Source organism: Mus caroli, unplaced genomic scaffold (genome assembly GCF_978045245.1).
Source record: "Mus caroli unplaced genomic scaffold, Mus_caroli_1 scaffold_16, whole genome shotgun sequence".
Classification (NCBI taxonomy): Eukaryota; Metazoa; Chordata; class Mammalia; order Rodentia; family Muridae; genus Mus; species Mus caroli.
In genome coordinates this window covers 23,617,309-23,631,785 of record NW_028227271.1, presented here as the reverse complement: position 1 = coordinate 23,631,785, position 14,477 = coordinate 23,617,309, and the positions used below count along the sequence as shown (strand labels likewise).

General features: G+C 46.5%; 1 protein-coding gene across 1 annotated transcript in view; it reads right to left on the bottom strand.

Moving 5' to 3' along the window:
• Positions 1 to 14,477, bottom strand: part of Enthd1 (ENTH domain containing 1) — a 119,882-nt gene that overhangs the window by 80,814 nt on the left and 24,591 nt on the right. Inside the window, exon 3 of the mRNA XM_021183595.2 lies at positions 9,370 to 9,618. Coding sequence (XP_021039254.1) covers positions 9,370 to 9,618 — 249 coding nt within the window. The remainder of the gene's footprint in view (positions 1 to 9,369; positions 9,619 to 14,477) is intronic.

The following is a 14,477-nucleotide window of genomic DNA, read 5'->3' as shown; positions in this document are numbered from 1 at the left end:
TCCGACCTCCATTTTTGGAGCAGCGCTCAAGATCTTCGTGCCTATGTCTCCCAAGTATTGAAATTATAGATGGGACGTAACTCCCATAGATCATAGCTTGTTTGAGCTAGTATAGATATATATGATGTGTGTGTGGTTGTGTGCACATGCACACGTGAGCACACATGCTCATATATTATTCTTGACTTTATGATTTTTCAAAATGCATTTTATTATCAGCCCATCAAGTTGTTTTTAAAATCCTTCTGGAGATTTTGATTGTAATTGCACTGAATCTGTAGTTCTCAGCTGGAGGCAATTGTGGCCCACAGGGGACATCTGGCCATGTCTGCAGACGGTGTTTTGACTCTCATGACAGTAAAGAATGTACCAATATCATCCAGGGGTGGAGGGCAAGGAGTAAGCCCACAGCGTACAGCCTTTACAAGAGAGTCAGCCTGATCAAAACAGCCCTGGTAGCAAGACAGAAAAATCCTCCCAAACTCTTCAATCTTGTAGACAACTGACATATTTGCATTATTCCAAAAAACGTGGTATATTTTCCCATTTATACAGGTTTTCCTTATAATCGATTTCAATTATACATTATAACCCACAGTATACTGATCTCATATATCCTGTCTAAGATTTGCTCCTAAGTAATCTTGATTTTTAAATTGCAAATAGTTTCTTTAAAAATTTGTGTATTGGGCCATCAAGATGACCCAGCAGATAAGGATACGTGCCACCAAGACTGACAATCAGAGTTTACTTCCTGAAATCCACATGGTGAAAGGAGAAAATTGATCCCTGAAAGTTATCCTCTGTCTGACCTCTATACATGCACCCCATGGTACCCGCATGCATGCGCGCGCGCACGCGCACACACACACACACACACAGAGGAAGGGGGAGGGGAGGGAGGGGGAGAGAGAGAGAGGGAGAGGGAGAATAAATGTTTTGAAATGTTTGTTGGAGCTAGAGAGACGGTTCAGGGGTTAAGCACGCTGGCTGCTCTTGATGGAGTTCAATTCCCAGCACCCACATGGCAGCTCACAACTGCCTGTAACAACAGCTCAGGGAATCTGACGCCCTCTTCTGGCCTCTGTGGGAACTGGACAAACAGGGTACACAGACATACATGCAGCAAACACCTGTACACATAAAATTTTAAAAATTGTTTATTGTTCATTGCTGGTAGGATGTATGTTTATATATGTGAGTACACTGTTACTGTCTTCAGACACATCAGAAAAGGGTATTAGATCCCATTACAGATGGTTGTGAGCCAGCACATAGTTGCTGGGAATTGAATTCACGACCTCTGGAAGAGCAGTCAGTGCTCTTAACCACTGAGCCATCTCTCCAGCCCCTGTGTTTTGTTTTGTTTCATATGTTTTATATTTTAATGTTACAACTAATAAGATCTTATTTTTATGTGTGTGTGTTCTGTAGACCTTTCCTAGTTCTTTGTATGAAAAGGTTTGTTTCTTCCATGCATGTAAGTTTTTACATGTGTATGTTTGTGTGGAGGGATCACCTATAGATGTACATGTACCATACACATGGACACTTTAGTGGTAACTAGACAGCTATATCAAATGTCTCTCAATCACTCTCCACCTTTTGGAGACGGGGTCTCTTACTGAACCCAGAACTTGCTGATTCAACGACACTGGCTGCCTTGGAGGCACAGAAACTCTCCTCTCCCGTCTCTGCCTTCCCAGTCGGGATTTCAGGTTTGGGACAAGTACTGTATTATGTGAACCATCTCCCAGTGCCTGTGTTAACTTGGGCTGTCTACTGTGATGGCTGGACCTCCAACACAAAGCCAAGCCAGCAGGAAGGATGAGAGCTACTCTCTCTGCTTGATCCTAGAAGAAACATTTCTATATGTAAATGTATGGAAGGTTTTTTGTGTCTATTTTTTTTAATTGTGTTCAAACTTAATTGCATTTTCACCAGAGAAACTTTTCAGCATGAGACAGGTTTCTTAAAATATCTGGGGCATTTCACCTATGGATAACTGAAAAGTATGTCTGGGAATTATCTACCATGATAGTTCAGTTTCTTCCTTCTGTCCTACTAAAGTCTGTTTCACACTCTTTGAAGTTACTTTACTGGAAATAGTCACATTTAAAAGCTTTTTAATCTTCCTGGGGAAACGGGATTTTTTTTTCATTACTTTTCTTTTCCTGTTCAATTTTTTTACATTTATTAATTTGTGGGTGCGTATGTGCATGTGTGTGCATGTATGCATGCACATGCCTGTGTATGTGTGTATAGGGGGTATTTATGTATGTGGTATGTGTGCACATGTGCTTTCGTGAGTATGCATGTATGTGAGAGTGTGTGTGTGTGTGGCACTGCACACATGTGGAGATCAGTGACAGCTTCCAGGAGTTGGTTCTGGTCATCAGGCTAAGTGACAAGCACTTTCCCTAATTGCCGTCTCAGCGGCTCCTGGGTTTATCATTATTGCTCTAGTTAGTATAGGATGCCTATCCATCGTTATCTATCCATCTGCTTCCGTGAACAGAGATGCACAGCATATGTCAGGATTTCTTTGCCCACATCTGATAGTCTCTGATTCTAACAGGAGTTCCATCTGCTAATGTCCACTGTAATTAATATTCTAGGGCTTAATAGTATCAGTTCACCTTTTGAATTTCTACCCCCTTTACTGTATAGTTCTAATTGTAAAGATTTTTCTTCTTCTTACACTTTTCTCCTTGTTGGGGTTAGTGTGCTCTATGTGTTTCTCTCGGAGCTTTACTGGAAAGCTCATCACACGCCCTCCCTTCTGAAGGTTTGGAGTCAGATACTCTCAGCTCTCAGCAAAGACCGTTAGAACCATCTACCTCCATCTAATGTGCCACAGCTACCCACTATTTCAGCTTTTTGACTTTTGTTTTTGTTTTGTTTTGTTTTGTTTTGTTTTGTTTTGAGGCAGGGTCTCATCCTAGCCCAGGCTGGCCTTTAGGCAATCTTCCTACTGCAGCCTCCAAGTGCTGGGACTCTACTGTTGTTTTTACCTAACAGTTAAGTGATGTTCTTTTCACTCTGTAAACAGGTTGACCCTTTATCCATCACTCTCTGTTTTCCAAACTTGCTTCTGAGAGAATTATTTTTCTTTTTGTTAAAGTAGGTTTCTTTTTTTAAATTTTTTTTCAAGTTCTTCTTTAATTCATCCATTCAGTCTTTATAATTTCTTTAAAACTGACTATGTGTGATTCTATCCTTCACTTATATAAATGTTTAAATGTTGAGTGTTCTGCATCTGACTATTTTTAGGGACTGGTATGTGGGGGGGGTTGAGTGTTTGTGGGTGTGTGTGTGAAGTGAGTGTTTATGTGGGGGGGGAATGAGTGTTTGTGTGTCGGTGTGTGTGAATGTTTGTGTGTGTATGTGTGTGTGTGTGTGTGTGAGAGAGAGTGTTTGTGTATGCGGGGGGGGGGTGAATGTTTGTGGGGGGGTGAGTGTGTGTGTGTGGGGTGAGTGTTTTGTGTTTGTGTATGGGGGATGAGTGTTTGTGTGTGGGGGGTGTGTGTGTATGTATGTGGGGGTGAGTGTTTGTGTGTGTATGTGTGCAGGGGGTGAGTATGTGGAGGGGTGAGTATGTGTGTATGTGTGGGGTGTGTGTAGGGGGTGAGTATGTGGGGGGGCTGAGTGTTTGTGTGTGTGTGTATGTATGGTGGGGGGGTGGGTATGTGTGTGGGGGGGTATTTGTGTGTGTGTGTGTGTTTGTATGGTGTGTGTGTATGTGTGTGTGTGTGTGAGTGTGTGTGTGTGTGTCCCTGCTTATATTCCCCTGCTGTGGTGAGTCCAGCCTGTGAGCTCTCTGCTTGGCTTTACCTGGCGAAACCCCCCAGGGACTCACTGGTAAACTGAGGTGGTCTCCTCTGCAGAGAACTTCAGACCCATGTCAGCCCCTGCAGGGCCTACACTCGGCACTTCTCACATTCCTGAGAGGGTGTCCAAGACTCTCCCTTCATGCTTCAGGCACGGAGAACTCATTCCTTAGCCAGTGCTACCCATAATGAGTCCATCCCTAACACACCACCAACACCAGCTTCAGTCCCACTGACTTCAGCTCACACATTCTGCTCTTGGAAGGGAAAGTCCTTGGAGACTCTCATAGTTCTGTGAGGACAGTGAATGCCCAGCACATCCCTTATGGTCATGCACAGAAGGGGCCCCAAATTATTGCAAGAAGCAGCAATTTGAAATGTTTTATCATAAATCAGCATGTAGTATAATTGAGCTGGTGTGCATCTGTGATTTCAGAACTTGAGAAGCTGAGACAAGAGGAGTGAGCCCAGGTTAGCCTGGGCTACACATCAAGACCCCTGCTCCTCTCCTCCATGAAGGAAAAAATAAATAAATAAAGGACACTCCTCTCAATCTGTCCCCAGCCCTTGTTAGTCACACCTCTGTGTGTATGTAGGCCTGGGACTGTGTTCACCAAGTTCTGACTACTTAGGGCGCTGATTAGAAGTGACCAGATCTTTACAGCGAGCCTGCATCATTTTACAGGAACAAAGTAACTTTTCCAAAACAAAAAAAGAAAGTCAGATGAAGTCAATACCCTTTGTAAAGACTGTTGGTTTGGGAAGGCAGGGGACATGAGTTATAGGGTGGGTTTTTTTTTTGTTGTTGTTGTTGCTTACTTTTAAAATGTAAGCATTCAGCAGAAGGCCTGCCTCATAAGCACAAGCATTTCAGTGGCAACCAATGCACGTGTGAGCCCTCTCAGCTGTTGCGTTCGTGCAGAGAAAACCAAGCCTGAGCCTCTGTCAAGGTTGTCAGTAGAGACCGTGGCACCCATGGTGCTGGCTGTGACTACAGAGGCAGCACGATGATCTGCAGTCTAACTGGTTCACCAACCACCACGTATCTTCTGACAGGGATGCTTCCAAGACACACAATGCCGTTAGGTTTCCCACTGCCCAGAGGACTCCTCGTTAAGTACTACAAAGACAACACCTTCCAGGGAGCTCAGAGGGACTGGGGTGGGAAGGCAATGCTTCTGGAGGGCTCTGGTGCCCCTCTGAGGAAGGCCTGTGAGACCCGCAGAGCCAGCGCTGGGTTGGAGCTGCTCTCTCCAGCCTGCTGCTTGCCGTCAAAGCAGCAATTAGCCTTCAGTGCATTTCTTCCTTCAAAATCAAAATCTTCCAAATAAAAACCACCCAGGCAATCGACAAGAATTAAAACGTTGGGGGAACATCCAAGAGGAGAGAGAAGGAAAAAACAAAAAACAAAAAACCAATAAGTGGTGATGTACAGAGGCTGCTTCTGCACATGCGCTCCTTTGCCTTGCTAATTTACCTCGAAGCAGTCAGTGCAGCTGTTGCAGCGCGAGGCTTTCTAGTGATGCTCTCGGCAGCGCATCCCGCTGTAACTAAATAAGGCAGGCGCATCTTTAGACTCCACTGATGCAAATGTGCCTGTACGATACCGTCCTCTTCCCTCTAACTCAGATGCGGAAGTCATTTTCAGTTTCTCCCTCTCTTCTCCAGTGTGACATCCACTTAGCCTGCTGCCTCCCTTGATGTGGTGCTGTCTTCAAACATGACTGTCCCCTCATCTGTCCCACCCAGAGCAGGCCCTGTGCCCAGACAGAAACCATTGTTCCTCGCAGTCTCCCTACCACCCATATCTCCTTCATTTCCACACAAAGCAGTAAGAATTATCTCCCCAAAACAGCTGTTTTCTGTAATAAGAAAGCGAAGTTCTGCAACTAAGCTAAACAGCCCTCCTGTTCAAGGCCTGAACCGCTTCTTAGATGCAAGTTCTAGCAAATTGAAATTTCCATACACCATTTATTATGCCTTTTGTTAATTGCTCAGAGAACTTTCAAGTATCTGCCCACATTTTTCTGCATATTCAAATTTAGTTTTTATTCCACTTAGCATACAAGTAGTTCTTACACGCCTAATCTGCCTTCTGCATGTACCCTTCCCCACTGTGGTGGGGATTATTTTACTGTCTTTTCATTCTCTCCGTCTCTCTAGATAAGCACAGTTGACACATGGCTTCCCATCTCCCTTGTGAATAGCAGTGTCCATGTGGCTGCGTGATAATGACATGTAAGGGAAAACGTCAGATGCCACTTGACAGGATGAGGCAGTTCTTCCTTCCCATTACCAACAATATGCATGTGACGCTGGTGCCCAGGTAGCTATGCGGGGTGAGTTCGGACCAGCCATGAACCAGAAAGGACCTGAAGCTGCTAATACCACAGGAAGCCGCATCATAGTCCCCCTAACATCTATCCCACTGCACTTAAGTCCTTGGGATTTCCGTGGCTCCCTCTATTGCCGACAGGTGACTACCCACTTCGCACTCATCTCTCCTTCTCTGTGTACCATTTGTTACTTCTCTTGTCTCAGGAAGGAAGCCCCTGCCCAATTCATTTCCTTTTTCTTATTCTTGTCCCCAAATATCTGCTTTATTTCTTCCTTTAAAGTGCAGCTTGTGATCCAACTCCTTCACAGAAATGGCGACTGTGGACTGGTATTACAGCAACACTGCCTCAGCCTAGTCACTCCCTTCTAAGCATAAGCACATATGTATCTAGTGCAGACTGCAGTAAATGAAACAAAATAACCCAACCGAGGTTCTGTTAACAGAGGCCTCCAGCAGCTCTGCATCCAAACCTGCACTTCCAGCAGTACTTCCCACCGCCTCCCACCTGGACCCCGTTGTCGTGGAGCAAGTACATCTCCCCATGTCACTTCCATGACAGCAGAAACACTAGATTTGCTTATCACACCTAGTGTAGTGCCTGGCAGATGGCAGGCCATTCTCTCTATATGTGTGTGCTGCTAAACAAATTTCATTATACCAAAGCTTCAGAATTTATTTTTCCTTTGAGGTATGGGCCAGCTGTGTGGCACAGGTTAGCTTCAAGCTCGGTTCTCCTGACTGGGTCCTTTAGTACTGTGGTTTCAGTTGTGTGCCACTATGTCTTTAAGTTCATGATTTAAAAAACAGCCATTCAGAGCTCTTCTTGGTGACCGAGATGTGTCATAACATTGGGAGATGCTGCTTGGATCTTACTCTACGACTATAAAATTAACAAACCAGAATTTCTTGTGTGCCTCACAGACACGGCACACATGGGACGAGTTACTTCTGCAGTGACAAGGGACTCGTTTCATTAGCTTGTTGTCACCCAAGCTGTGGCTGGCTAGAGGCAGGAGCATGTGACCCTCCTGTTCCTCCACGGGGCCACCACTTGCTTCAGCACTGCAGCCATGTCTCTGTTTAAATTCCTCTCCTCCAAAATGCTGCCCTGTCTCATATCTGTCCCCGACTAAAGCCATCCCTGACTGCTTTCCCTTTTGATAAAGGATGCACTACTATCTGACGTGCTTTATGCTCTTCTGAGCATGTGTGCCCATAGGCTGGCCTCTGCCACAGAGGCTCTGTGAGGAAGGGAACTTGACTCCCTCACCGCTGTTGCCTCCACTGCTGCGGGGCAGTCAGATTCCAAGTAAGAAAGCCCAAGAAGACAGGGAGTCAACATGTGACAGAAAGGGCCCTGGAGATGGATCCACTGGTAAAGGGCCTACCACGCAAGCATGCAGACCTATATAATCCATATGACTTGCAAGTGACCACCTTTGCTCCACAGAGCTGAATAGAGACAAATGCTAACAGCACTGAAGCTGGACTTTACATCAGTACCTGGCTACTGAGCCCAGAAGCCATGTAAGAAGCCAGCTACTGCAGCACAGTCTGTAATCCCAGCACTCTGGGCAGACACAAGTAGTTCCCTGGGGCTCCTGATCAGCCACCCTGCTTGAACTGACAAGGTCCCTGCTCAGGGAGCCACCCTGCCTCAAAAAAAAAAAAAAATAATAATAATAATGGGACTCAGTTAAGGAAGATACTGGCATTGGCCTCCAGTCTCCATATTCACATGTACCCTCAATGTGCACACACCTACATGTATATAACACACACACACAAGCAAGAAAGATGACAGAAAACAGCAAAAGTGACAAATAAGCTCAGACGAGTCGTGGCTGGTGTCACACTTCTTAGGGTCAGCTGTGGGGTGCTTATTATTTATCATGATAAATGGGTCCCCTGAAAAAGATGTTCCACTAGTTCTAGAAGTACGTGGTGGTGTTTACCGTTATAACTACAAAGAGCCCCTTTTAATGCCTCTCTTTGTCAGTGACCCACAGCTACAAGGTGACCCTTGACAAAGTCAGGGGAGGATGAGTTCAGAGCTAGTTTGTGCTGATGTAACTGCTGGTATTTTAAGTTTCTGTGCTTTGCTGACAATTGGAATTCACTGCTCATGCTGACTCCCTGCAGCTCTTTGGGGGGTTTGCTTAACAGCTATCTTGGTGAGTTCAGTCTGCTAACAGCACCGTGAAATGGGTGACTCAGAAACAACAGTACTCATTTCCAAACACGAGATGCTTGCAATCAGAGCGCTTGCAAGGGCAGGCCCTAAGAAGCTGCCTCTTCCCACAGCAGCAGGAGTGTGAGCGAGCTCTCTAGGGTCTCAGGGCTCACTCCTGTTGAGGGCTCTACCCCTGGGACCTAACCATCTCCCAGGGGCCCCACCTCCCACGTCAGCGCACTGTGAACTCCATTTCAACATAGGGGTGGGGGCAAACCTTCAGTCCAGCACCATGGCATGGATGCTGTCTGTGAGCAGGAGGCGATCTGTGATGCCCTGCAGATGCCCGCATTTCTAGCACTGATTTTGGTTGCTTTCAAGGAGCAGCTAAGACTAAGCCGGACTTCACCCATGTTTTTCTTCTCCTAAGCACCCGCCCACCTTCATGCTCAACTCACCAGTAGGTGCCTGAGAAGCTACAGTAAGAGGGCATTCTTTGATATTTCAGAAAGATTAATAGGAAAGATCACTTCCTTTCCCTTATAATGTTATATCTCTCCTACCCTCGCTTTCAAAGTTCAGCAATCCAGAGTCAAAGTTGCAGGCAAAGGAAAGCCTTACAAAGAATCATGCTAGAAAAAATATTTAAATTATGTTGGAATCTTCACCACATTTTAAAAATCAAGCCCATTTACCCAGCCCCCAACTCCCAGAAAGTAGGCCTCCTTCATATCCCAGGTAGAAAAAATATTAAGCTGAAAATAAAGATTCCAAGAACAACAGCCGCTAGGCTAACAGTTTTAGCTGAAAACGAGTTTATGTGAATTCAGAAGCAACGCATTCTGAAAACTTCCATCCAACTGTCTACTGGGCACACTCCTTCATCTCTGCTCCCTGCAGAATGGAGCCTAACAGTGGGGACGGTCCTGCTGATACTGAGTTGGTGACCTGTGTGAAGCTGGTGTTTTATGTCTAGCTGTTCTCAACAGACATCTATCAAGCGTTAGGCCACTGCTTACAGTACGTACTTTTATTGCAGAGACCTGCAGTCTTCTTGCAGTCTTGTGAGTGCTTCTTCTCTGAGGTAAGGCTTTCTGGGATGAGCACGGAAGTGCACACTGTATGTGAGGTCCCCGTGGCAGATAATCTGCTGGGAAATGACATGGAGTAGGAGGTCCGCTGCCTTGTCCATGTGGCCACTTCCCTCTCTTTATAGAGCAGCTGCTCGTCCATCAGCAGAGTTATGACCTGCTTCGACCTCTCCCGGATGTAGTGACCTGAAAAATACCCGCGAGATTGCTTAAACATGGAAAAACTGATTAAAACTATAATTAATTTTATTCTAAAGAAAATGAAGGAGAAGTGACAATGTAGCAAAGTGGAAAGGCAGGAAGATTGTGGGCGACACACTCCTCTCTGTGCCCAGTGAGCAAACACATCATCAATATGTGATGGAATTGCATCTTATCTGGCATTACACTTTTCATTTTAAATGCATTATTGGATTTTTCTTGGAAAGCCATCCATACGCTGCAATAAATCAACTAACACAGGCACACAGAGAAGGTTTGAGCCTGAGGCTAGGGAGATTGGGCAGTGGGTAAAGTGCTTGCTCTGAGGGCAGGAGAACTTGAGTACAGATCCCCGGAACCCACCTCAAACCTAGGAGTGGCGGCATGTGCCTGCAGCCTCCATGCTGGGAAACCTAGACAGGAGGCCAGAGATGCACTGACCAGCCAATCTAATCAAACTGGCACGCTCTGGGTTCAGTGTGACCCTATCTCAAAAAATAAGGTGGAGAGGAATTGAGGAACTCATCTGTCTCAACTTCCGGTCTCCACTTGCACCTGTACAGACGGGCAAGCATGTGCACAAAGGTTACTTCCTCCAGTCTCGTCTCCTAGCCACTTCTTCCTCCCGAATTTCCTTTATATTTTTTAAACCCTGTTCTGAACACCCCTAGTTTCTGGAGGACACCTCACAGTGTGTGCTGGGCCCTCTCAGTGTCATATGAAAAGCGGGCGTCTGCTGGAGCTCTCGGGGATGATATCAAGCGTGGTCTTTCCCTGACGACAGGGGCACCGTTTAGATTTGGAGATTAAAAAAAAAAGTTGTGTCATGCTGCCATTTTGTCCCGACCAGTACCTCAGCCTGAGCCTCTTCCCAAATCCACAGAAACTCGGGCAGCTGTTGCTCCCTGCAGGGACTCTCCATGCAGGCTCCCCAACTCATCTGCCCTCTCCTCAGACACCACTTCCTCCCCAGAGCTGCATTTCTCTGAAGAAGCCCCACCTCATCCATCAGTCTATCCCCCCTCCTTTGTGTCTCCCCGTGGCATCTGCCCCTGCCCACTGTCACCTGTGTGTGCCCTTGTTGTTTGCTTCCTCTCTGGGAATATAAACCCCACGAGAGGAGTCTTATTCCAGACCCTGATGGCACATAACATATATTCAATAAATATTTACTAAGTGAATGAATTAAGAAAGAAACATTATCAAAAAGTTTCAAATGTTCTCCTGGCTATGGTGTAAATGAAGCAGATTGCTGAAAGATGCTGGGAGCCAATTTACAACTTAGCTGCCTGAGAAAGTTGCTTGGCTTAAAATAGCCTCCTGCAATACCCCCAATTAGAAACTAGAAATCATGGGCTGGAATTGGAACATTCTACTTAGAATCTGTGGGGACTGGTGGGGTGCAAGAGAAGCTCACTCGCTCTAAGTGGCAAGCAGGCACAGCAAGCAGAAAGATGGCTGCCCTGGTGGGAGCCTTCTCCCTATAGCATCTGACTCCCACAAGGGAACAGAGCAGCGTCAGGAAGGCCAGGCCACTGCATCTGCCCCAAAGAGGAGAGAGCCCACCCAAGAGTGGGCATCTCATTTCACTCTGCCTAACTCCCTGAGCTACCATTCTGTGCCCTCTGTACCAGCCAGGGTTCCTCTAAAGCCCTACAGCGAGAAGTAAGAAAAGCCAAGAAGAGCCCCTAAGTCTGTTTCAAGGAGGAGATAGACAAACAACAAGAGCATCCATTCACTTCTAAGCAATATGCTTCTGAAAAGACCGAAGGAAGGCACAGCATAAAACCCTTACAGCACAGGAAGGGCAACAGCTTCCTGTCTGAAACAAGAAAGGAATGGGGCAAGATTAGAAAACACAGATTCTCTGAACTGTGTCTCACTCCAGTGTGAGGGCTCCCTTTCCTTCCTCTAAACTGAAGGAATCCAGGATGGCTGACTGGCATGGTTTGAAGCAGTCACGTGCACTGTTATGGCAGAGGGTGGGGGCTACAATACACAACCTCCAGTGGCAAAGCATAGCACAGGACTTCGAGGTGGCTTGGCAGCTAAGAGTACTGGTGACTCTTGCAGAGGCCCCAGGTTCAGTTCCCAGCACCCACGTGATGGCTCACAGCCATGATTACCTCGAGCTCCAGGGGATCCAGCTCTCTTCTCTGGCTTCTGTGAGCACCAGGCATGCATGTGATGCGCATACATCATGCAGGCAAAACACCCACACACATACAGTAAAGATAATAAATATTTTTAAGAGAGCATCACAAAGTGTGACAAAAATATTAATAAAAACACATAAAAAATAATAAAGACGTAGAATGGGAGCAAGATCACAATATGTGGTAAGTTATTTCTCCACCAGTAAAATGAGCCAATCCAAGCCAGATCAGAGTACATTAAATGCAGGCTTATGGGAAGCTGCTCTGAGGAGGGCAAGGAAGGAGAGAGGGGAGGGGAAGAGAAAAAGATAAAGTGCCCATGCAGAGAAAAGGAAAAGGGGGAAGAAGAGGAGGAAGAGAGGAGGAAACCAAAATGTCCGGGTTAAATAGCAAAGAGCCTCTGGGGGAAGGGCAGCTCAGCCCCTGGTCTGGAAAGTTCAGGGTTGGGGGTGGACTATGCTAGGTAGGGACTGAGGGATGCTGGGAGAACCTGGAGGCCAGGTCTGCTCTGATATGTAAAAGGTGCACCTCAGCCCCTGTCCTGGGTCTGAAACCTAACAAGAAAGAAGGAGGGCCAAGCAGAAGGCCAACCTGGGCCTTCTAAGCACAAGGTAAGAGCTGGAGATGAGCACCACTAGAGAGAGCAGCTGTGCAAGAACTGGTGTCCAAGCACTGCTTCTGCAGCCATTGAACCATCCCTTGAGCAGCTGAGAGAGAGAGAGAGAGAGAGAGAGAGAGAGAGAGAGAGAGAGAGAGAGTGAGTGAGTTCTGAGCACTGAGGACACAGCAAGGAAAGGGGACAAGTGCACGTATGCACTGGGTGAGTCACCCAGCGAGTATTGACAGGGTGATTTCAAGCCAAAACGACTTTTCCAAAGAAAGTACGGAAGGGTGACATGCTGCACATGAATGTGGGGTGCAGTCACATAAGTCTTAGTGAGGAGGGTATACAGACCGGGGTCTCAGCCCTGGCCACTGGGAGAGAACCTTACATAAGTCCTTTAGAGACGTGACACGGTTTGAAGCTGCCCACTTGATAGATGGCTTTTCCTCCAACATCCACAAAGGCCGGGACTCTACTTGCTTGTCCCCAGGACATTCAGCAGTGTGTGAAATGGAGACGCATGGCAATGAACGTTTCCCAAATGCTGGAGAAGGAGAGACTCAGAGGTCCTGGGCATTAATGTCTGTTATAGAAGAATATGTGTGCTAAGAGATATGCCTGCCTTCAATAACACTCAGAAGATATGTTAACAGCCTGCCTCCCTCCTGAACAGTCCTACCCATATCCTCTCTTCTTACTGCATTCCTGTTGTAGTGAATTTTACTTCCATTCTACGTGGGCAATATGAGCATACGATGCCCCTCCCCCATTCATATATCAGGTCTACCAACCAAACCCACCAACTCTATCCTTCCTCTCCATCTCCCCCAGTTCAGATCGTGTGTTGCCTATAGTAAGTAGCGTGTTATCTACCTATTAATCTTCCCTCCAATCTACCTTCTAAGAGGCCTAAAGAGGGCAGGGACAGGAAGAGAGAAGCTGCTACATTAGTGGTTCTCAACCTTCCTAAAGCTGTGACTATTCAATGCAGTTGAATGCTGTAGTAACCCCCAATCATGAGATCACTTTGTTGCCACTTCATAACTATAAATTTGCTATTGTTAGGAACCACAATGTGAATGTCTGATATGTGACCCCTAAAAGAGTCCCAACCCACAGGCACTGAACTAAAGTCTCTGACCAAGTTATTTCTATTAAAAAAGCAAACCCTCTTTCAGTCAGGGGCTGAAAGGGTGTCTCGTGGAGCCCCTGCCTAGGATCCTCAAGGTCCTGACTTCCGTCCACAGCACTATAAAAACAGACAAGACAAAACCCCATCCGTTGTGTTGGCACAGTAAAGCTATGCTTCAAAGCACTGCTCTGCGCTGCTCCACACACCTGGTAGTTCTGAGGCACTGCCAGCCTCAAAAACAAGATTAAAAAAAAAAAAAAAAAAAAAAAAAAAAAAAAAAACTCCACAGAGAAATACAAAGGAGAAAGTCACATGTGTGGCTCAAGCTACAGGGCTGCTGGGCTCTCTTGATCTGGTGGCGAGGACCTGAACCACTTAGGTGTCAGAGATCACCCTTTGGGGTGAGGGTCTGCACTCACTGCTCTCTGGGATAGATCTACTGAGAGATACTTATATGGACCTAGAAGCAGGGCACATGGAACTAGGTGAAGTCCCCTGTTGGCCCTAGCCTGGGTCTGTACCAACAAGGCTCAGACTCCAAGCCACTTTGGGAAAGCTGTCCTGCAGCCCAGCAGGGAACAGAGTAGATACAACCGAGCGACAACACGAAGGCCAAGTGAGCGTGGGAAGTTGTGGGAAGACCCTCTCCGTCCACGAGTCTGAAGCCGTCACTCTAACCCGCACTCCACAGTCAGTAAGTCTAGTCCCACTCCAATGAAGTGTGTCTAGAGGATCTTCTTCTACAGAATCAATATTCTGTAGGATTTTACATTTTTCTTCAAAAGATTTAAAAATAAACTATTGGGAAGTTACCACAGGGCATGAGAGAGGGTTCAGAAGGTAGAGTGCTTCTTGCCCACGTCTGACACCTAAGTTTGATCCCTGGGACCCACATACCAGTGAGCTGCTCGCACTGTGATCCCAGCGCCCCTACAGGGAAGTGGGAGGAATC